The following is a 22,902-nucleotide window of genomic DNA, read 5'->3' as shown; positions in this document are numbered from 1 at the left end:
TTTTTAAAATTTAATTAAATTCGTATAGATTTTATTGATTAAAATATAAAACGTTAAATTAATACGTTACAAGATGTAAATAAGCTATTAATTATTTTAATTTTACTAATTTTCATTCTCGAGACAAAAACTGGCAACGTGATTTTAGCGGCGTATGCTCAACGCCATATTGTTTTTGTCAGATTTGATTTTCAAAGAAAAAAGATGAAGTTAGTCAGGTAATAATTGAATATTTCTTATTGTTTTGATATATTTCGTTTTTAATTATGTTTCTCAATCATTCTGTAATTAAATTTTAACATTAAACTAATTTTATATTTGAAATTTTTATTAAATTAACAACAATTATTTGAATATTCAAACTTGTCATTTATCAGGCTCTTAAGAAGCTTTTATACAGGGTAAAAAATGGGTAGAGGTTACTTTTAGGTGCTTTACTCTTATACACATATATTAATAAATGACCTAAAGGTAACTCACCAAAACATGTTTTAATTATCAAAGATTTTATTAAATCACTTTACAGTTGTTTAGTCTAATACCTAGTTTGTATGTAGTGTTTAGATACATCATTGAATATGGATGAATCTGTCAAACAAATGAGTAAAAAGAAATCTAATATATTTGTCAGAAGAATGTGTTACCTGAGTATAAAACCTGTAGGTAGACTGAGTTTGATGTGATGTAGAATGACGACGACATCATCAATCGAATGATGTCACTCTATGCATTGACTAACTTTGTGCTTTCCTGTCTTGAACTGTTTTTTTCGGCTCTTCCTTGTTGTATCGGCCATGACTATGTTATGGTAGTGTGTTCTTTGGCATCCTCCTCTTCTCGTCCCACTGACCGTGCCAAGCATTAATATTTCTGGAGAGTTGGCTTTATGATAAGACCAAAATACAAGAGCTCTGCTTTGTAATTTTGCCTTCTAATGATACTTTTGGTTTTACATGCCAGATATTACAGTTGCCTTATTTTGTAAGGAACCAAGTCCAAGCATTATTTTTATTCACTTTTATTTTTGCTTATTATTCTATTTTTGTTTGGGGCTTATGTTTTGTTAGGACGAAGGTTTCCTCACCATTCACCTTAGAAACTTAAAAATAGAAGAGAAACCAACTCACCGAGAGAAAAGTGCCGTAGAAAAAACTCGCGCACACGTGCGCTCCCAAGCGGAAAAAAGTAAGTCCGCACCGAGAAAAGGGGGGAGGCCCCACAAGCATAACTTAGGGACTCGCTAAACCTTAAAGAATAAAAAAAAAAACATCCCCAAAATTGTCAAAAGAATAATGTGAAAGGTTAGCAAGTATTGTCAGAAAATAGGCTGCCAGACAAATAGAAAAGTTTATTGTTAGCAAATAAGTATGTAAATGAGGGGAGTGATCGCAGTCAGAATTGTGACGTCACCTCACAGTATAAAGACTGAACGTCAAGTGAAGACGGATGAGGTGAACTCCAGTTAGCAACGAGCTTGGTGAGCTTCGTAGCAGTCAACGAGAGAGGTGTCCGATAGGATCAAATAGTTCCAAGGCGATTTTGAAGTTATTCGATTTGTGGATCGACGAATAGAGAAAGTCTTGAGAGTTGAGGAAATAGGTTCCTAGTATATTGCGGTGACGATTAGGATCTTTAATTCATATGAATTTTTTTTATAAGTTAAAGTCTTTGAATTTTGTCGAATTCCAAAGGGGAATAGATTTAACTTAGAAACTAGATTGATTTGAGTTTTGTCGCGTTGATTCTTATTGATTTTCATTGAATAAATTGTTACTTGATTTTTACTAAATTTTGTAAATAGTTTATTACTAGAAATTAATTAAATATTTGATTTTATTATTGACAAACTTTGTCGTCATTTAATTTCGGTGCACGCTAAAAGTCCAGGCCTGGCACACTAACGCGAATCCGTGTAAAGTACCCATTAGGGAACGGCTATTTCCGGCACACAGTTGTGTTGATAATCATTGGAAAAGTCGGAAAAATAAAATAGTACTTTACAACTGGCGCCCGAACAGGGACCCTAGGGTTAATATTAGAATTGGTTGCTTTCTTTCATAGATTTTGAATTTGGCTTTAGAGGAGTAACACTTCGGAAAAAAAAAATAAAAGTAAATAAAAATAGTGCTCGGACTTGGTTCCTTACAATTTGTAACCTTGTCTGTCCGAGGTATGCATGACGTTTGTATTGGATGCCGGTGCTCAGAAGCATCAATTCTCCTGTCATCTTTCATGATTGTCCAACTTTCGTGTGCGTATGTGAACATCGGAAAGACAGTTGCATTGATCGTCGTTCTGGGCTTTCAGTACAGATTTTTGTCATTCCTTTCATTGTGCTGTGGCCAAGTGTAATTCACCATTTTGTTTGATGTACAGATTCACCATTGTGATCGATCCTGCCCCTGAAATATGAAATCTTGGACTAATTCAGTGTCTTTGTTATTGGTTTATTGATATTATGTGAATTGTATCATTGCTTGCTGTTGTCACTAGACTCCTTGGATTATATATTCCAGGTCCTTTTCACTTTCTGCAAGCAAGGTTGTGTTGTCGGCATATCTAAAGTTGTTAGTGTTTCTTCCATCAATTTTCATGCCAATCTGTGATTCATCTAGATTGCAACATCTCATGATCATTTCAGTAAACAGATTGATGAACAGGGCTGGTGATAGAATGCAGCCCTGTCAAATGTCTTTTTCCAAACTTTAACAAATACTGTTCTGACTGTGGCTTCTTCATTTTCATACCGTGAATGTATCAGTTCTTTGGAATGTGCTGCTATACCCATTTGTTTTAGATGGTTCCACAGCTTGTCATATTGAACAGAGTTGAATGCTTTCCAGTAATCGATGAAGAACATACACAGACTTTTAATGTTTGCGTGTCTTTTCCATAATTCATCACAGGTTTGTAATTTGATTGCTGGTTCTACATCCTTTGTGAAATCCATCTTGGATGTCAAGAAGCTTTCTCTTAACAACTATTGCCATGCATTTTGGAATTAATGTGAATTCATTTCTATTGCATGTCGTTTTTTTTTTTCATTTTCATATGAGTTCTAATATTCCATTGCCACTCGTGAGGTGGCATCAAAGTTGGTAATGTCAGAGTATTGTGCTTTTCACTATTTGCAATTTTTATAAATTTCTACAATTAGTGCTTCAAAAATGCATCCAAAATGTAATAAACCTGGCAGTGGAGATAAATGCAAAAAGTGTTGCTCAATTACTGTGGAAACTAAACTTGACATCGCGGAACTAAGTGTGTTATGTGAAAAAACCTGCATTTGAAACAGCTGGTGCTAAGCAGTAGCTAGTAGACAAATGAGCATAATGTATTCTATTAAAATTAAGTACATTGAAGGGTCTAACAATAACAACTCGCTCATATCTGATAATTAATTAGCCTTAATATAGCCTAATAAATAATCTGGCAAATCATTTGGTAATACCGGCATATTTGGTTGCTATATACTATTACTTAATTACAGGTGCTTCCGAAGTTGGCAAGAAGTAGATAATTAATAAATATTTTAAATTAATTACTTACGTAGTAAATTAATTGGGGTAGCTTTCTTATTACAAATTGTAGAAAATTTTTGGAGATTACCAGAGTCAGTTATCTCTGATCTCTTATTGACAACACTACTAATACTATAGTATTTGGTTACACTTGATATGCGAAAGGTTATTTTAAAGCCTATACAAATTAATTTTTTTTTTACTTTTTCAACTGTTATATCAGGGATGCACAACCTTTTGTGAAGAAGGGCCAAATTAGGATTAAGTTTACTGACTGGGGGCCAGACCTCCAAGCGATTAATGTGATGGCTGAGATTGGTTGCTGGCGGCAATCTTCTTGATGTCTGGTGTAGTGGCAGATGTTGAAACCACCAGCAGATTTTCCAAATTCTCGTTGGTTAACCTGTTCCGTGTTTTGCACTTGTTTAAATTCATAAGCGAAAACNGTTTTAATTAACAACGTTGAAATAACAAAACTAAGTTGATAACACGTGTGTTGGTAGGTTAGCCAGCCGAGTTAATTTGTTTCGAGAGGATACAGGTACTAGTTGAGATGTTGGTCGCCAGGGCAGCGCCACCATCTGGGATAAAGATTCACAAGTACCAAAAATTGTTATTTTCATGGTTTTTCAGCGCTATTTTCACTTATTTTTGTTATTTGACGCTATTTAGACAAATAAGCAAGTTTTCCGAAGCATAAAATTGAAAATTTCCCGCCAAAATAGAAACTTCCTAATAACATTGGAAATGACGTTCTAACATCATTTCATTCTATTTGATTCTTCGAAAAATCGCTATAATACTATGTATTAAACTTAAAATATTCCATATCTAAACTGGAAAGTGTTAGCTAGAAATAGACTTATTTATAGAACAACCCCCCATTTCTCACCTCAGGGAAAGTCATAAAACAGTTGGGTGCTAATGACTTTGTGAAAGGGAAAAAGTTCTACACTTAGAAACTTCAAAACAAGGGATTTGGCCTGTACCATCCGCAGGCCGCATAAACATTGATAAGGGGCCGTATGTGGCCCGCGGGCTGCAGGTTGTGCACCCCTGGTTATATATAACAGAGGGAAAGTATGCAATCAGTCAAAAAATGACCCCAAAAAAAACTTGTAAAAAGGTTTTTTACATATTACCCTAGAACATTTTTGCATTTCTTGATGTTTCAAGGTGTCCTAATTTTGGACTTAGACACCTTGAAACATCAAGAAATGCAAAAAAGTTCTAGGGTAATTTCTGTATGTATGGATGTTAATTTGTGGGGTCACAATTTTGTTCACCCTGTTTGAAGCTTAATAATTCCAGTGCTTTTTGTCAAAAATTTCTGAAGATTTGTTTATTAGGGGGATTAACGCTATTAAATTTTGGTGGTTGGAGGGGTGGGGAGATAATGGAGGTCGTGTGTATCTTCAGTAGGGTCGGACTTAATGTTTTACTTGTTATTTGTATTTACAATTTTTTATAAAACTCATCCTTACCCTCAAAATTAAGATTTTTGCCATTTTATAATCATTAAAAATATAAGTTTTTTAATAAAATACGATAACAGATGATGCCACCAAACTTTTAAATGTTGCTGGGAAAGTTGAGCAACTGGTTGTTGGTTTATTACAGTCTGGAATTATATATATATTTCTAAATGTTTGAATCTTTATTTATAACTAGCTTACCCGTTGCGCATTGCTGCAATCTTAGAAGAAAGGAAATTCAAGCAAACTTGTTATGATAAAATTCAATTTACATTTTAATATTTTTATTGAAACTTATTATTATTATTATTATTATTCATTTTCATCGGGAAAACATTTCAAAGTGTCGTTTCAATTCTATTTATTTATTGGAGTGTTTGTGGATACACGATATTTTTTGTTTTTCCGTCTGGTGCGTACACGAATAAATCGGAAGGTTTTCCGACGCGTGAGCCGGCCACATACAGTTGTCCATGCGAGAAGCACGGATTCTCCAAATTTAGCCCACACACTCGCTGCGATTGTCAGAAGTGTGATATTCCCCATTTTTATATATATTTTTAAATTCTTTATAATTTTAATTATTTAATTGCTCCTTCCTCTCTTCCTTGGCACATTGTGAAATTTCTGATAGTTGGATAATAAATCCTTTTATTGTAATTTGTCTTTTTAAATTATTAGATGATATTAAAATTTGGAAAAGGGGGATTCCTAGATCGGTAAAATATGCGAATTTCCTCCTACAACTTTGGTTGTTGTTCGGTATACAGTTAAAGTTTTAACAAAGTTCAAGCGAATACGTAATTAGCAAAAAAAAGTTGAAATAAAGTGATTAAACAAACATTATTACGAATATCGTAAATAACAGTTCACAAATGCATATATAGAAATATTTTTTGAAGGGGGAAATTGTCTTCACAATTTGAAATCGATCGAACACACTGTGCTCGAATGCTCGTGTAAACGCGCACCATCTATTGTAGGATAAATGTACTATGCCAAAAACCTTCGCGGGAGTGTATTAAAAAACTTTCCGAAGTTTTATGGCAATCGTACTATGCCACAAACCTTCGCCAGAGTATATTAAACAACTTCCCAAAGTTTCACGGCAATCAGATAAACGGTGTGGTAATGCATGAAGGACAGACACACATACATACATTCATTTTTATATATATAGATAGAAAATAGATTTAATGTACAGAAACCATATGTTATATATGTAATATCACTATCACTTTTTATAATTAATTAAATCTATTTGTATTATATATTCATCTATTACTTTTTAGGATAACCATTCAATTTTTTGATCAAATTACTTTCTTTAACTTATCAGTTTGTTTAGTTGTTCTACATAGTATTTTTCAATACTCTGAAATTAAATGATTTCTTTTTATAATATTTGGACAATGAGCTTCATATGGAACTGTTTTTTGAATAGTAACTGATTTTAAAAATTATTTTTAAATGTAAATTCTATTACAGTAGAGCATCGTTTATCCGAATCAATTGGGGACTGGGGTTGTTCGGATAACTGATATTTCAGATAATCGATTATGTACGAAAAAATATATTAACCTACCCCATGTTGAAATTTTTCTCTGTTGCGTGTCACTTCGTGTTGAATTTTTGTCGATGTTAAGCCTAATGTAAACTTTATAAAATAATAATTGTGTCTATTGTGTTGTTAAAAATTATTTCTTTATTTTTTACAAGCAAAATAAATATATTGAAAATATAAAAACAAAAAAAATTATAGTTTATAAGTTAATCTAGTATCAAAAGCATTGGATTTTGCATGGCACACAGTCCTCAGAAAAACACCACACAAAAGTGCTAGTGCTGCCAGCTAAAACACACACATTATTGAAAAAATATTGGAGTAGCCCAAGATATAGCCAAAGATTGCAGCGCCACAGCACTAGCGAAAATTTAAATTTGCCGGATAACCGACGCTCTACTGTAATTCTATTTTTCAGTTTTGCACATTATGTTTATTATGAATGAATTTCCATTTAATTGATTTAGTATATTGTCACACTATCTAAACTTAACATTTTATATGATTTTACCTCAGTATTTCCTCATCTTTATATTAAAGCATCTGTGCTTTTTTAAACTATACTATGAAACTTTTTCCACAGTTTGTGTTTTCAATCTGATATTTAAAGTGGGTGTTCTAACATTATCAAAATTTAATATTTTATTTTTTTCAGTAAATGATGTGTATTTTTCTTTATATATCTTATTTACCATTTTTTAAAATTTATTATATATTTCTTCCGTGGAGTTTTTTCTAACTTTCATAATCTCTGTTCAATACAGGCTTCAGTTTATTTTTATTGATTGATTTTTCTGTAGTAGTAATAGCAATAACTAATTGTTGTGTTTTATCTACTCTTATTATCTATTATACAATTTTTTATCACTCAAAAAAGTTTTTTAATCTATGATATATTTCTTTATACTTTCCGCTTACTTTTCTCCATTATAAAATTTTCACCTTTTACTTTCCTGTCTGATATATATATATTTGCCAAATTATGCCAAATTTGACCCTCTGAGTTTTTTGCAAATTTTTCAAAAAAATTGGAAAAATGGGGAAAAATTCCATGTGTGTGTGTTAGTGTCTATTTCATTTAATATCTCAGGATGGGGTAAAGATTAAAAAATGAAATTTTGCACAGTATCTTGTGTATAAGGGGCATTGATGCTACTAAATTTCGGTGGTTAAAGTTTGGGGGGCTGAAGAGAGAGGGGGTGTCATGTTATATCTCGAGAGAGGTCAGACTTAATGAAGATTTTGTTATTATCATGTACAATTTTTATAAGACTCATCACTGCCCTCAAAATTGATCATTTTGCCATTTTATAATACTGTAATTAATTAATAATGTAAAAGTTTTATAACAAAATCTAATAACAGATGGCGACACACACAATTTTATTTATTATGGTTAATTATGTCAAATTTATTTCGTAAATGAAATTTTATAACAGCTTGGAAAGTTATGCAACTTGTCGTTATTTCTATTATATATCTTTTTAAATCTTTACTTATTTCATTTTTTAATTTTGTTTTTTCATTCTTATTTATCTTTATTTGGAATCTTTAAATTATTTATTTTTTTTAAAATAGTTATAAATTAACTTTTAATTAAATTTATTATGAGATGGCATCCTAAAATTATATCTATATATCTGATTATTAATTAGCTTTAATATAGTTTAAGAAATAATCTGGCAGATTGTTTGGTAATACTAAAGTAATTACAATAATTGATAAAGTTGTTACTGATAAAAGTAAGTAGAGTAACTACAGAAACATCACTAAGCTTGACATATTAATAATAAAACATGATCAACATAATTAATCTGGTTTTTTTTTTCTAATGTTAATAATTAGATACTGTACTAAGTTATTTGGTATTAGAGGTAGACATTAGGTGTCACCTATTATCTAAATTAATAATTATAATAATTTAATATTTATTAAATAATTCTAGAGTAGTCTGGAAGAAAAGAATTGGCCTGAGGTGGGATTTGATCCTTCAACTCCTGCTTAACCTTTGTACAGAGGGTTAGTCAGATATGGCACTATCAGAATGTAGTGGAGAATAAACGTGGGAAGTTTTTTTAAGAATTTTTCCATGTGTTTTTCTCGTTTCCTTTTCGAAAAAAAATTTTTTAAACAGTTATGTCTAGTAAAGAAAACTTTTTTTTTATTGTCACATAATTCCTTTTTTATGTGAATTTTTTTTTGCGGTAGTTTTTCGTGATATCCGCAAAATTTTTTTGCGGATATAGACATTGTTCTCCAGTGCCACATGACAGATCTTGACAGATATATCCATCGATCACTGCAGAATGGTTAATGTGCAGTGTGTTGCCAGTTATTGCAGTTTCTTCCAAAGTATTCTAAAATTATTTAACAAATATTAAATAGTGATGTAACGAATATTTGGTTACTATTTGGTATTCGGCCTATTTTTCACTATTCAGCCGAATACCGAATATTTAATCACTATTCGGCCGAATACCGAATACCTAGATACAGGAATAAGAAATAACAAAAACACAGTAAATTAATCATTTTGGTATTTAGATTTAATGTTATTGGGTTAGTGTTGTTTGTTTATATTCATTTATAACACAAATAGAAAAAATAATAATAATATTAGTCACAAATATTCACAATTTATAATTACAAAGATCAGCACACGTACACACCAATTCGTTTGAGAATCATCGCACATATCTGAGGGTCTGACCCTGCCTATCCTTCTTCTTAAGTGCTCGTCTTTGCTCTTTCCTCTGTCGCTCTAGTTCACGTATGCCTATGCATACATCATAATACGCTCTCACGATATTTTCGATTTGTCACTTTTCCATTATAGTTTTTCCATTTTATAATTACGTGACTCATAGCCTAGTGATAACGGAGAAAAGAGACAGATAGGATGTCGGTATATGTCACAGTTATGATTTCACAGGTTCGAGACAGCTTGGTAGCCCGAACGGTCCCAGGTTTTCTCCCGTGCATGCTAAGTGACTTTCATTACAAGCATTTAGCTTTCCAAAGTCTATGACAACAATTGTTTGGCATTGATGGCTGCAAATTTTGCGCCAATAAGCTGCTTCGACTTGTTNGTTAGTGTTGTTTGTTTATATTCATTTATAACACAAATAGAAAAAATAATAATAATATTAGTCACAAATATTCACAATTTATAATTACAAAGATCAGCACACGTACACACCAATTCGTTTGAGAATCATCGCACATATCTGAGGGTCTGACCCTGCCTATCCTTCTTCTTAAGTGCTCGTCTTTGCTCTTTCCTCTGTCGCTCTAGTCCACGTATGCCTATGCATACATCATAATATGCTCTCACGATATTTTCGATTTGTCACTTTTCCATTATAGTTTTTTTATTTTATAATTACGTGACTCATAGCCTAGTGATAACGGAGAAAAGAGACAGATAGGATGTCAGTATATGTCACAGTTATGATTTCACAGGTTCGAGACAGCTTGGTAGCCCGAACGGTCCCAGGTTTTCTCCCGTGCACGCTAAGCGACTTTCATTACAAGCATTTAGCTTTCCGAAGTCTATGACAACAATTGTTTGGCATTGACGGCTGCAAATTTTGCGCCAATAAGCTGCTTCGACTTGTTCGATTATGTTATCAACTCAATTTCATATTTATTTTCACATTTTCACTTAGCGGTCCTTCTCTGTTCTTTTTCCGTTATTTACACATGTAGGTCATTTCATTGTTATCCACATTTGATATCATCACTTATCACATACTGTTATGACGATCATGTCTGTCTGCTACAACTGTCAAGAATTAACGCGATTGGTGAAGCGTAGTGATAGCGTGTCAATAGAGAGCAAGATCCTTGCCATAATGCGGTTTGCGCACCAATTTTCGTACGTGCGTTAATTGGGCCAAATATTCNAGCATTTAGCTTTCCAAAGTCTATGACAACAATTGTTTGGCATTGATGGCTGCAAATTTTGCGCCAATAAGCTGCTTCGACTTGTTTGGTTATGTTATCTACTCAATTTCATATTTATTTTCACATTTTTACTTAGCGGTCCTTCTCTGTTCTTTTTCCGTTATTTACACATGTAGGTCATTTCATTGTTATCCACATTTGATATCATCAGTTATCACATACTGTTATGACGATCATGTCTGTCTGCTACAACTGTCAAGAATTAACGCGATTGGCGAAGCGTAGTGATAGCGTGTCGATAGAGAGCAAGATCCTTGCCATAATGCGGTTTGCGCACCAATTTTCGTACGTGAGTTAATTGGGCCAAATATTTGGTATTCAGCCTGAGGCCGAATATACTATTCGTTTAATATTAAATTATTATTATTATTAATTTAGATAAGATATGGTGCCTAACATCCAACTCTAATACCAAATTACTTAGTAACTAAATATTAATAGTAGCAAACAGAAAATAGCCTGATTACTTACAGCAATCATTTGGTTTATTAAATAGGGTCAATGTGGGTAAATATGAGAGTTTGAAAAATTGGAAAATATGAGACAGTTGTGAAATTTGAATTAATCTATGTCTGATCTCTCCTGTACTAATACAATATTAAGTTTATATATTGCTTTTTAACATATCACTTTTCTGAATGAAAATGACTATGGATTCATTGAGTCTTTTTAATTTTTAAGAAACACTATAATAATAGGTGCAAAAACTTTTCTGTCAATTCAACTAACTTTTGCTCTGTATATGGCTGCAAAAGACATGGATATTTAACTAGAAATTTGTATTTAGTATATAAATGCTGTTTTCAGCTGCTAGTTGTTTTTATTGCATATATTATTTTTTGTCTGAGTTTTGTGCATTTCAGATTGAGATAGAAAATTAGACACCAGATTTTATTTACCAGTTATTAATATCCATTCTTCTTCTTTATCCTCACCTTTTCCCATGTTTATATGAGGTTGGCGTTTCCTTCTTTAATACGTTTCTCATTTCTCCCTATCAAGGGCTTCTCTCTTAAGTCCCCTCTGGTTCAAGTCTACTTCCACCTTATCTTTCCAATGCATCTTTGGTCTTCCTCTTTTCCTCTTTCCTTTTATTATCAGCTTTCCAATCTTCTTTCCAACATTATTGTTGCTTCGCTCTACATGGCCAAACCACCTCAACCTGCATTCTTGCATCTTTTTGCTCAAGGGGCCCACCTTAACAGTCATTAATTTCCATGAAACTTTTTCAATTAAATTCAGCCTGTTAATATTTTTGAAATGTAATAGGTCTACACCTAATTTAATCTTAATGTTAATACACAGAAAACAGCAGGGTTATAGTTTTATTTTCTTCATTATTTTTATTCCATGCTAATTAAATAAATAATCAATTGTTCCTAAAACAATTGATTATTATCCTTTTATTTTGGTCTAGGCCGATTTTATTTAGACTAAGCTAGTTATGTAAATTTTCTTTAATTATCGGTAGGCTTATAACTTTTTCTATGTTAATATCTCTGTTAACAGGCCATTGAATAAAGCTTTTTGTTTTTACTATTAATAATTCATTATAGGAGAGGAGAAAGGATAGTTTGTCTTCTGTTGAAGGAGAACACAGTGCATCTGAAATATTTGAAAAAAGCATATTTATTAATTTGCATTATACTGTATTTTTCCTTTTCTCCTTTCCTAAGCCTACTGAATTATTAACTCAGTTTATTTATCTTTTTATTCTTTAAACATTTAATTTAGACCTATATCATATGTATATACTATTAGTAATATAAAATAATTGGTATCGTAATATACTTTGTTCAAAAAGGTTAACCTGTAGTACCTGATTATTACCCTCCCTGTTGGCATAGGCAAGTTGTTATGATGATATAATGGGTGTGTCATATTTTAGCTTTTAAGGATAAAATATGAGACAGGAAAAAATTTTTTGCTCAACATTTCTCATACATACAGAAAAAATGAATACTCCATTAGATTTTAACACCATCTGTAGACCTTGTCATGTATTTCTCTTTGTAAAATACTGATCCTAACAAATTCTGTTAGAAACGTTTTGAAAAGTGTCTCATATTTACCCACATTGACCCTAATTACTTTTAGCTATATTAAAGTTAAGGGAGTGTATTAATGCAATTAAATATATAATTTGAAGATTTGTTAATAAATATTATTATTATGTAATTCATCCAGTATTATTTGCCTGTTGTATTGTCTTTAACAACGTCTAGTGTCTTAAGCAAAAAATGTTGGCAATTTAAACCAAATACTGACACTAATTATAGCGAGGTTGTGGCTGAAGTTTTCAATGCAAAAATGTGAATGTCGGACATTCACGTTTTTGTTTTGAAAACTGGCCGCAGCCTCACTAATGAGCAAAATGAAAATTTTCCTGTAACTTACATTTTCTATTATAAGTTATGTAATGGACATTGTCAGGTTTAATTGATATAACTTAAATGGAAGAACAAAATGTTTTTTATATTACAGATTGAGCAAACAGAGTTGGACATGTCAGATATGATTCATTAAATTAAGCTAGTATTTTGACTATTGATATTAGCAATTTAAACTGCTGAATGATGGCCAAATGGCTATTATAATGTTCAATATTTAACACTGGTAATGATTACACATTGAAGCTGAGCATGAAGATGGCTTAAAAATGCATTTATCTGAATATAATGATAACAATAGCCTAACTCTGATTATAATAAGTGAAGTTCTTGTATTTTAACTTGCACATTTTGGGACCTACTAATAACTTTAAGTTACAGATAACAATATCCATGATTACAATAGGCACAGTCTAAATATCATAGCCGTAGAGTTGAAAGCAAAGTTGTTGGTAAAAATGGACTGACTCCGACACCTGTTTTTATTTTGTACTTTGTATTGGTTCAGGTTAAAGTTTGTAATGGGAGCATTAATCTCCTCTCTTACATGTAGGAGCCTCCTATAATGTAAAATCTTATTTTACAATGATTCCTCTGTATTGTGAATTTTCTTTTTCATATCACTAATTACTATTTTATATTTTTTCGGAAATTTATCTAAATATATAAAATTGCTTGTCCTGACTGACTGACTTCATCATCGCCCAGAGCAAACCACTGAACCTAAAGAGGTGAAATTTGGTACACTGTCACAGTACGTCATGAAAATGCACACTAAGAAGGGACTTTTTCGAAATTCCCGTGGGGGGAGAAGAAGAGGATTAAGGCTTAATGGGAAAAACGGCTTCTACTGTACTATTTTAGATGCAATTTTTCGTTTTCAACTACGTTTAGTCTTCATTGAGTACTGAGGTGTATTAAATTGATAACATTTCAGACATTGTTATAAATATTTTTATCTATTTTGATTTTTAAAATGTTCGAACTGTTTTAAATTTGAATTCGTTATTGCATATTGGTTTGATTATAGAACGATTGTAAACGTTCCAGAAAATTGATCAAATTAAAAGCAGTTTGTTTGATTCTCGGCAATTCTCATCATTCTCAGTGGTAGGTGTTATATAACAATTACTATGGTTGTTGAAATACTGAATATAAATGGAGTTTGCGTGCAAAAATTGCACTAGTATTTGAATTAATTCTGTGTTAGCTAATTCTAAATTTTTATAGTCAGTTTTATTTTTAGCTTGTTAAAATATTTAATACAATTAAATTTCCTAATTGTCTACTAACAGAACTATCTATAAACTAACAATATATTAAATGTATGTATTTGATTTAAAACATTAAATGGATGAATCTGTGTTTTGTTTATACAGTTACTATCAACACTTCAATTTTAGTACTATTGTAGAAAATTTCTGTACATAAGATCATGTTTAGAATCCGTTCATGTCTTAATAGACCAAAATTATTTGAATCTATTATTTTGAACAAAGAGTTATAAATAAATGTAACAAAAATATTAGTTTCCAATAATTGAATGTCTTATTTTTCATATGAAATTCATTTTGACTGCCTTAGCATTGATTGCTTTTTGACGTCAACTTTTCCTCAATTGTTTGGATCGTGTTGGTAATATGATGCAGAAAAAACAATATTGCGTGCTCTAAAGAATTTCACATAATTAGCAAAAGATAAAATGACATGCTACAGTATAACTTTCAGTTAAATAATCAATAAAATGTACATTTATTTATTTTTTTTATAATAAATGATAATCTCTTTTCAATATCTGCTATTGCCCAATAAATATATATATATTCTGATGTACTGTACTCTGTACATTTGATGATTAATTTTTTTTTGGAAGTAAAAAATTATCATTGTTTAAGCTCCAACAATTTTAATTTAATAAGAAATGCAGTGTCATTAACCAACAGTAGTTACTGCACATTTCTCCAATAAGAAAAATGGGCAAATATAAATGTTTGCTATAGCTGAAATTTGAATTTGTGATCTGATATTTTGTAACAATGTCTTTGCATAGTCTGCTAACAGTTTTCTGATTCATTTTTATTCTATTATATATTATATTAATTTAGCTTTTATTAGTTTTGTACAATATGATTGTTTTATTACATTAAGTACAGTAAGCAGTATGTAACTAAGTATTGTACATAATTGATAAATTTTATTCATGTATTACAGGATGTTATTGAAACTTGATTATATTTACTTTATATGGGGCACTCACACATAGTTAAGTCAAATAAGTCCTTGGATTCACATGGAGAAGAAACAATGAACTATTAAACTTTTACTAACAAAAGGCCAGTTTGCTCTACACACACTTTCTCCAATGGCAGATAAGATCTTCAAATGCCTGTTTGAAGAATGTTGGGGGAGAGGTGCTCAGAAATTTGTAACTTATTTCTTCCCTCATCAACCAATGAGAAGTGTCATTCAGCCAGATTTTTACAGCTATCAAAACCTCAAAATAAGTAGAAGTAAGTTCATGGTTGTATGAGGGTATGGGAATCCTAAATAAACTTTGTTGACTGTCACTTTTGTGATATGGCTGGTATATATAGGTGAAATGTTGTGAAGGAAAAAAGAGGAAACTGTTTTTGATTTCCAAAACAGTTTGCTGACCTTACTTACTAACTGGTTCAGAGTAGTAGCTGATGCTGTTCTCAAGGAAGGTGTCACCAAATTTCTGAACACTCTTCCTCCAACATTCTTCAAGAAGACATTTGAAGATCTTGTCTGCCACTGAAGAAAGTGTGTGGAGTAAAATGACTTGTACTGTACATTGAAAAATAAATGGATGATTAATTTAAATTATTGATTAACTTCTAACACTAATTCTTGAACCTTGGTGTGAATATAGACCTTAATCAAGTTTCATAGCTAATAACAGATCTAATAATCATTTAGATAAATCAATTTTCATCATTCCTGACATGAAGACACTTACTTTATTATTACTCTAAACTTTTTACTCTATTTGACAATGAATTTGTATAGCATGATTTTATATTCTAGGTTTCTTATGAAACTCAGTCATGAGACTGTCACCATTGAATTGAAGAATGGAACACAGGTTCACGGGACAATAACAGGCAAGTATTTTCTGGCCAAAAGATTGTAATTTAGTTGGTTTTTTTGAAAAGTAATTAAGACATATGTATATTTTTTAATATATTTATTTAGGTGTGGATGTGGCCATGAACACTCATTTGAAAGCTGTGAAAATGACTGTCAAGAACAGAGATCCTGTTCAGTTGGAGACCCTCAGCATACGGGGCAACAACATTCGTTACTATATTCTACCCGACAGTCTGCCTCTTGAGACACTCCTCATTGATGACACGCCGAAGGCAAAGGCGAAAAAGAAGGAAGCAAGTATGTATTCTTTTTTATCAATTGTATTAATACCACACTTATTTTTATACATGTCAGTGGTCTTTATTTACAAGAAGCTGTTGGGTTGATGAAAAATATCTGGAATTTTCTAGAGTTATAGTAAAATATTTATTTCAAAAAACAAAAGTAGTTTGAATAAGAAAATAATTTGCATTACATTCAAGCATCATCTTCCATTGATTAGGTATGTCATATATTCCTGCCAAATAAAACTAGGGCTATTTTGACCCAAAGAACACTGAGTGCAATTTTCATATGATCACCATCATCATACTGCTTTCCATCCAAGAAGTGTTTACAGTGGATGGTCACAACCAACTGTCTTGCTCATTTCTTGCACAGTCTTGTATGGGTTTATTTCCATTAGCAGCAGCTCATCATACAATAGAACAGTAGGCCTTCCCCAGCATGGCCTGTCTTTGACTTCATATTGCCCAGCTTTAAATTTACTGAACTGGTTGTAGATTGTAGACTTGGAGATGACATTTTTGCTAAATGATTGCATCATGAAGTGTATATGTGCAAATTTGGTCATGAGATAGCATCGGTAAACTTAACGTATTTAAAAAGTTGGTATTTCCACGCAGAATATCTTTTCAGTTAGGAATAGTGATGTGCCAGATCATTAAAAATGTATATCCGTGGATACGGATCATTAGAGTCTAGATCTGCGGATACGGATCTCAACTTTCGTACTCAGTCGGTGCCGGTGCGTGTGACCTTGGTCTGATAGTTGACGCTTTGTGTTAATAGTGCGATGTGTTTTGACTTGCACTGAGCTTGTTTTTGTTTATAGTGTGAAAGTGTGAAAGTGTGAAAGTGTGCTAAATTAGAATTCATCACAAAGGCAGACAGGATAAAGTAACAAAAGTTGATAAACTTATAAAGTTGATAAACTTATTAAGTTTATAATTTTCCAATTAAGCTATTTCGCGTCTTTATACAGATTCTATTTTGAGGGATTCCGACTTCACGGTACAAACAGTAGCATGCGAAATTACAGCAATAATAATAGTTTGCTGTATCCAAAGCACATGTACAATACAGATTCCGATCGCAACAATATAACCCGGAACCTTAAAACTAACCTTAAACACTAACTTAACACTAATAACAGTAAAAGGGATAGAATTAAGAAGACAGAAAAAATTGTAGATAAGATAGAAATAGGGATATCTGGGGTTTTGTCCTTTTTTTTGGCTTGTTTCTTTATGTGTACTGTTGGATGGGATAACACACGTCCTTCTCCTATAACTGGCCAGTTCTCTTCTTCAATAATTAGGATTTTTCCTTCCACAGTCGTCAATACAACCTTAAAACTGGATCTTTTTTTCTGAACTATCCAGTCATTGAAAATACAACTCCCAGTCAGTAGCGTAGGGGAGGCAGCAGGGGCGGCCCGCCCCGGGCGGCACTTTTTAGAGGGCAGCAAAATTTCACAATAAATAATAATAATATCTTGTAAGAATTTGAAACATTTTATTTCATACTTTCGCCACCTACGATTCGGACCAATTGAAATGAGCATGGAATAGTGTTACCATCCGACTCGCCAACTATATTTACAAAAATATAGCGTACCGCCACAATAGTTTAGTGCAGTGTTCCCCACCTTTTTTGTGCTATGCCCCACCTAAGCCTTTCTAAAATTCTCATGTCTCCCTAACATATACAGTGGCTATACGGTTAACTTAAACTCTGGACAAGTCCATTTTTGAATTGCCCTCCTTAGCAATCCAATTGCCCCCCTGTGGAGCGTGGGCCCCACGTTGGGAAACACTGGTTTGTGGCTAGTGTGACATGGGATAGCATAGATTATGTTTGTGTTTTTGGAGAGCGTTGAGTTAAATTAAAATAAAAACAATGTCGACAAAAACGTTTAGTAGTGTAATATGGAAATATTTTACGATAGTAAATGATGAATGGGCTATTGCTACCTACCTTTAAAATTTCATATAAGTAATGAAATTCATTAAGATAACAGATCCGTTAAAGATTTGCTAAAAAGTAACGGATATGGATCTTTTTTTTCCCTCGGATATCCATGGATACAGATACGGATACATCACTAGTTAGGAATGTGTACCTCAACACTTCATTTATGCACCCCATAAGAAACTTCTAGATACCATCTGTTGGAGAACAATTTTGAATATTCCATATAACTTGTGGGTAGAAAATTCCAGAAACTGTGTCTGCCCAATATCTCTCACATATAGATCAAAGTTAGAAGATAAAAGATATTTGAAATTTGTTATAATTATAGTAAAATTCATTAACATTTTTCTGCGTAAAGTATAACTGTTTTTTTTTATTTTAATTTCTATAGAAATTTTTTCAGTATTACAGCATTATTAACACTAAATTCAAGGCAGTACTTTTGGATTTTGTATGTTTTTCATATTTTGTTGAAATTTTTCTACACTATACGATATATTCCAGTATAGTTGTTGGGTTGGTTATATCTATTTTAATATTTTGTATTCTTTTTTGAATACAAAGGATTAAAATAAAAATTTTTAAGTAACTTAAAAGTAAAATTTTTGGATTACTGAAAAAATTTGTTAGAACTTAATATTATTAGTTAAACATTTTTATTTCAATAGATTTTCTGTAAGATAAATAGCTATTGTTCTTATTCAGTCAGTAATATTATGGCATCTTTATTTGAATTACCATATTACAAGAAATTATTGCATATACTTTGTAGTACGGTTTCTGAAACGGGATCCCGATTGTTTTTTTAACTCGGAAAATCCTGCAAATTTTTTAAAAGTTTAGTTTTTTTCTTATTTTGTGTTAAGGTTGAGGAAATTTTGCATATAGAAAGTGTAATTAACTCATAAACTGTCAGAATACATTTGTATTTATTAATTTTAAACCTTCTGATTAGTTTTTTAAATTTTTGCACATTATGGCATGTCACAAATGGTCAATAAATAATCAATACGTAGCTTATTTGTGGCAGGACTCTGAAAATTCTTTACTTGTCAGAACCTGTAATCTAGAATAATTGTGCTTATGCTTAATTTTTAACTATGCCCAGTAGCTTCAATAATGGCATAATGCCAGGTTGTGCAAATTGGGCAAGGATACAAAAGTGTATGACGTTTCTCTTCATAAACCTGATTATTAAAGACAAACGAACTGCCGAATTATTGGGCTATAAGCTTGATGTTTCTGTTAAAGCAGTCGAAGTAGACAAATCAAGAATACTACTAGATAGCAAAAGAAGTACTACAATCTCGAAAACGAACTAGAAATCATCCAGGCTATGGGTGAAAAACACATAACATCTGTCTTCTCTTAAATGCATTAAACACGATTCCACTTGCATCAATTGAATCAGAAAGGGTATTCTCGGTAGCAGGACTTTTCATTACTAAAATAAGAATCAGATTGAGTGATTGGAGTATTGACCATCTTTGCTTTTTAAAATCTTACAAAATATGATTGTAAATTTTTATATGTTTTATTTAAAAAACTAAAATTACCTTTTAAGTTAGAAGTTTGATCTAAGTTCATTTTTCTTTTCAACTCAATTCAAAGCATTTTTTTTGTTGTTGTTATATGCAGTTTCCAGCAAACTTTAATAAATTTTTTCTATTTGTGAAAATTTCTACTTAATTCAAAGGTAATTTTTAATATCTATCTTACACAGCATTATTAATATGATTTTGGAGTTGCATTTGGAGTTAAATTACTTTAAAAAATGAAAAATAATTATACAAAATATCTTTAAATCAAATGATATATCTTAAACATAATTAATTCTATCCCGGGAAATGGTTCATTTTTTTCCCGAAAGACTGGGAAAGGAGAAACTCTGTATAATCCAAAAATTCAGGAACTTGACAGTTACTTAGGCTTACTCTTTTATTAATATTAGCTGATTTTTGTTGTCATTGTCTTTAGTTTGCAAGTCCACAATTTTGTGAAAGTTTGTATTGATTTCTATGGAAAATATATACACGTGGAAAAAATAAAAAGTGTAGAGTAACAATGCAAAATAAAATTGAAGTCCCTTTACCATGCTTCCCCATATTTGGGTTGCAGTAGCATGATTTCTTTTACCCTGTGTCTCACAGGTTCCAACTTTCAGTAAACATTTGTTAGGTTAATTGTTTTACTGAAAAATATTTGAACTTTCCACCTCTGGAAAGTTATTTATTCAGATTCTGTTTCAAAATTCATGAGAAAAACTTTACAGGGTGGTAGAATACCAAAATAAATATTTTTTGTCATGCAGTGTGTGGGTGAAACAGAAGTGTAGAAACGCAAACAAAGGAATGACGTAAAAGATGGGAAAAGAAGCCTTATTTCGGACTAATTACAAGAGCAACTGCCAACCATGATACATACCAGGCATAATGCACAATGCTGCAGCAATGACTGAAAGTCTTGTGACAAGAACCTCGTATAAGATTTCTCTTCAATCCAACAAGGAACTTAAGATGTTTCCATAGAAAGAAATCTAGACTCAACAGATTGGGCATTCTCAGAGGTCAAGTGATGGGGATATTTTGGCCAATCCATTGATCCACAAATGTGACATTCAGCTAGTTTTGCACTTCAGTGCTAAAATGGACTGATACTCTCAGATGGCTGCTGGAACTGCCTTCAGCGATTCTGGCAAGAAAGTACTACGGTACATTCTCCATTGAGGCAGTCTTTCTGGCAAAATATACAACCCGATTAAGATGTGGACAATCCTCTTCCAGTCAGAATGTGGCTGTGTTGGAGCATTTAATATCCATAATGTGCATGTGGTTACATCCACATGCATATTATGGATATTAAATGCACCAATGTTGCTTTGTCTGTGAATAAGACATGTGCCAGAAAATCCAGTTGCACTGCAGGAACGGGCAGGCAAATTGATGCAGCATGGATAATCTGTAACCTTCAAGGGTGAACTCTCTATGAATGATAGGGATGTAATGTTTCATCACATAATACTCACCTTACTGCATTAAGAGGCATATAGCACTGGTGCTTGTGTCCAGTCAATCTTCCACTATACATAGTGGTTTTTATTGTTATTTTAAACTTGATTGGTTATTTCTTGTATTTATTTGTTTAGCAAATTCCAATGCTTTATCATCTGGAAAACTGGAGTGGATTGTCTTGTAGACAATTTTTAGTTGTTACAGTTTTGTCAATGTCTGTAGTTTTTTTTCCTGTAGTAATTTTCCATTATGTCTAGATGATAGTTATTTGCTTTAAGCTTTATAAGTTTGAAAGAAAAAAGTATGGTTTGTTTTATGTATGATGTTTTCATATGAATTTTTTCTTGATGGTATTGGTTCGTAACGATTCAGTTTGTATGTGGCTCTTATGAGACTATATTGTAAACCGCCTACAAATACAGTAAAAGAATTTGTCGCTGTTCCCCAGATGACTGTACTGTATTGGATTTTTGGTTCAATACAAGTGTGTTAGAGATGTTTTACAGTATTAATATTTAAAAGTCCTGAATTTTCTTTATTATTCCAGTGAATTTAGATACACAGAAAATTTAACTGTCTATCAATATACCGAGATATTTTATATTGTTTACTCCATCATATTTAAGACTATCTATCTATCTTACCATTTATTTCAATTTGTTCCATATCAACATTTTTGTTTTTATGTACAAAACAGTAGTATTTCCTTTTGTGTTTAATTTTAACATTTTTTACTTCCATTATTTGGAATTTGAATATTGATGTTTTAAATTATCTGGACCATTGATTTGCAATTTGTTGCCAAGAGATGGGAACTTAAACATGGGCTTTTCCAAATTGGCAGTATCGTTTTCTGCATTATTTGCGAATCTTTGCATTTACTAAATACTTTACGGCAAACAGCCTTCCTCATTACTGTTCTTTCGGTTCGAGTAGAATTTGCCTCTCTATAAACCTAAGATTTTTTTTTGTATTACGAAGGACCACTGTTTGTGTGGAGATAGTTTCACTTATAGCGATCTATCCAAAAACAATGCTCAATGTCGACATAATAGTGCCACAGTATTCCAAACGCACGAGACATAACTGGGCAAGTTTTAGTAGCGAGTAACTGCAGACAAGTGAAATACTGTTCTAATCTACGTTTTTTTTTTTATAAACAATTACCAAGCAGACAAATGAGAAAAGTATTTCTTTCGTGGTGTGGGATCTCAGAAGGGTGTAACTTGTGACAAACTTTCATTTCTATTCGATTCATAAAACGTTAAAATTATTCAATTACAAAAACATTACTTAAACCCAGTCTTATTTCGTTTGTAGGCGTGGGCAGGGGACGTGGAAGAGGAAGAGGCCGAGCCCGTGGCAGGGGAAGGGCCCGCGGTCGGAGATGAAGAGTCAGAGAGGAGGAGGAGGCCGGGCCCGACCTGGCCTGCCAAGCATTTGAACAGCGGTTCCTTCGACAGTTCGTGGAATCGGAGGGGAAGAGACCCGAAAATTGAGCATACTTCACATCTCATTCTTTTTATTATTAGTCATTTGTAATAAAGATTTTATTCGAATTTGCCTGACGACTTTAAATGTTTTTAAGCCAAATGCATCAGGTAAAGA

The 22,902-nt window shown here is 32.2% G+C and overlaps 1 protein-coding gene across 1 annotated transcript; it reads left to right on the top strand.

Moving 5' to 3' along the window:
• Positions 1-107: 107 nt before the first annotated feature.
• On the top strand, positions 108-22,853 carry LOC111639531 (small nuclear ribonucleoprotein Sm D1). Its single transcript, XM_023385415.1, has 4 exons — positions 108-218; positions 15,965-16,041; positions 16,133-16,324; positions 22,615-22,853. Exons 1-4 carry the CDS (start codon positions 205-207, stop codon positions 22,683-22,685), a joined length of 354 nt encoding a protein of 117 aa, XP_023241183.1. The 5' UTR covers positions 108-204; the 3' UTR covers positions 22,686-22,853.
• Positions 22,854-22,902: the final 49 nt, after the last annotated feature.

This window comes from Centruroides sculpturatus, unplaced genomic scaffold (genome assembly GCF_000671375.1).
Source record: "Centruroides sculpturatus isolate CEXI.00-Female unplaced genomic scaffold, Cexi_2.0 scaffold1018, whole genome shotgun sequence".
In the NCBI taxonomy this organism is placed as follows: domain Eukaryota; kingdom Metazoa; phylum Arthropoda; class Arachnida; order Scorpiones; family Buthidae; genus Centruroides; species Centruroides sculpturatus.
The sequence above is the reverse complement of the archived record's forward strand: the minus strand, read 5'-3'. Positions and strand labels throughout refer to the sequence as shown.

Bases quoted from the DNA above. Each gene is read 5' to 3' on its own strand.
- LOC111639531 (XM_023385415.1), top strand. The intron at 16,042-16,132 runs GCAAGTATTTTC...ATATTTATTTAG, and splicing joins GGTTCACGGGACAATAACAG to GTGTGGATGTGGCCATGAAC. The intron at 16,325-22,614 runs GTATGTATTCTT...TTTCGTTTGTAG, and splicing joins GGCGAAAAAGAAGGAAGCAA to GCGTGGGCAGGGGACGTGGA.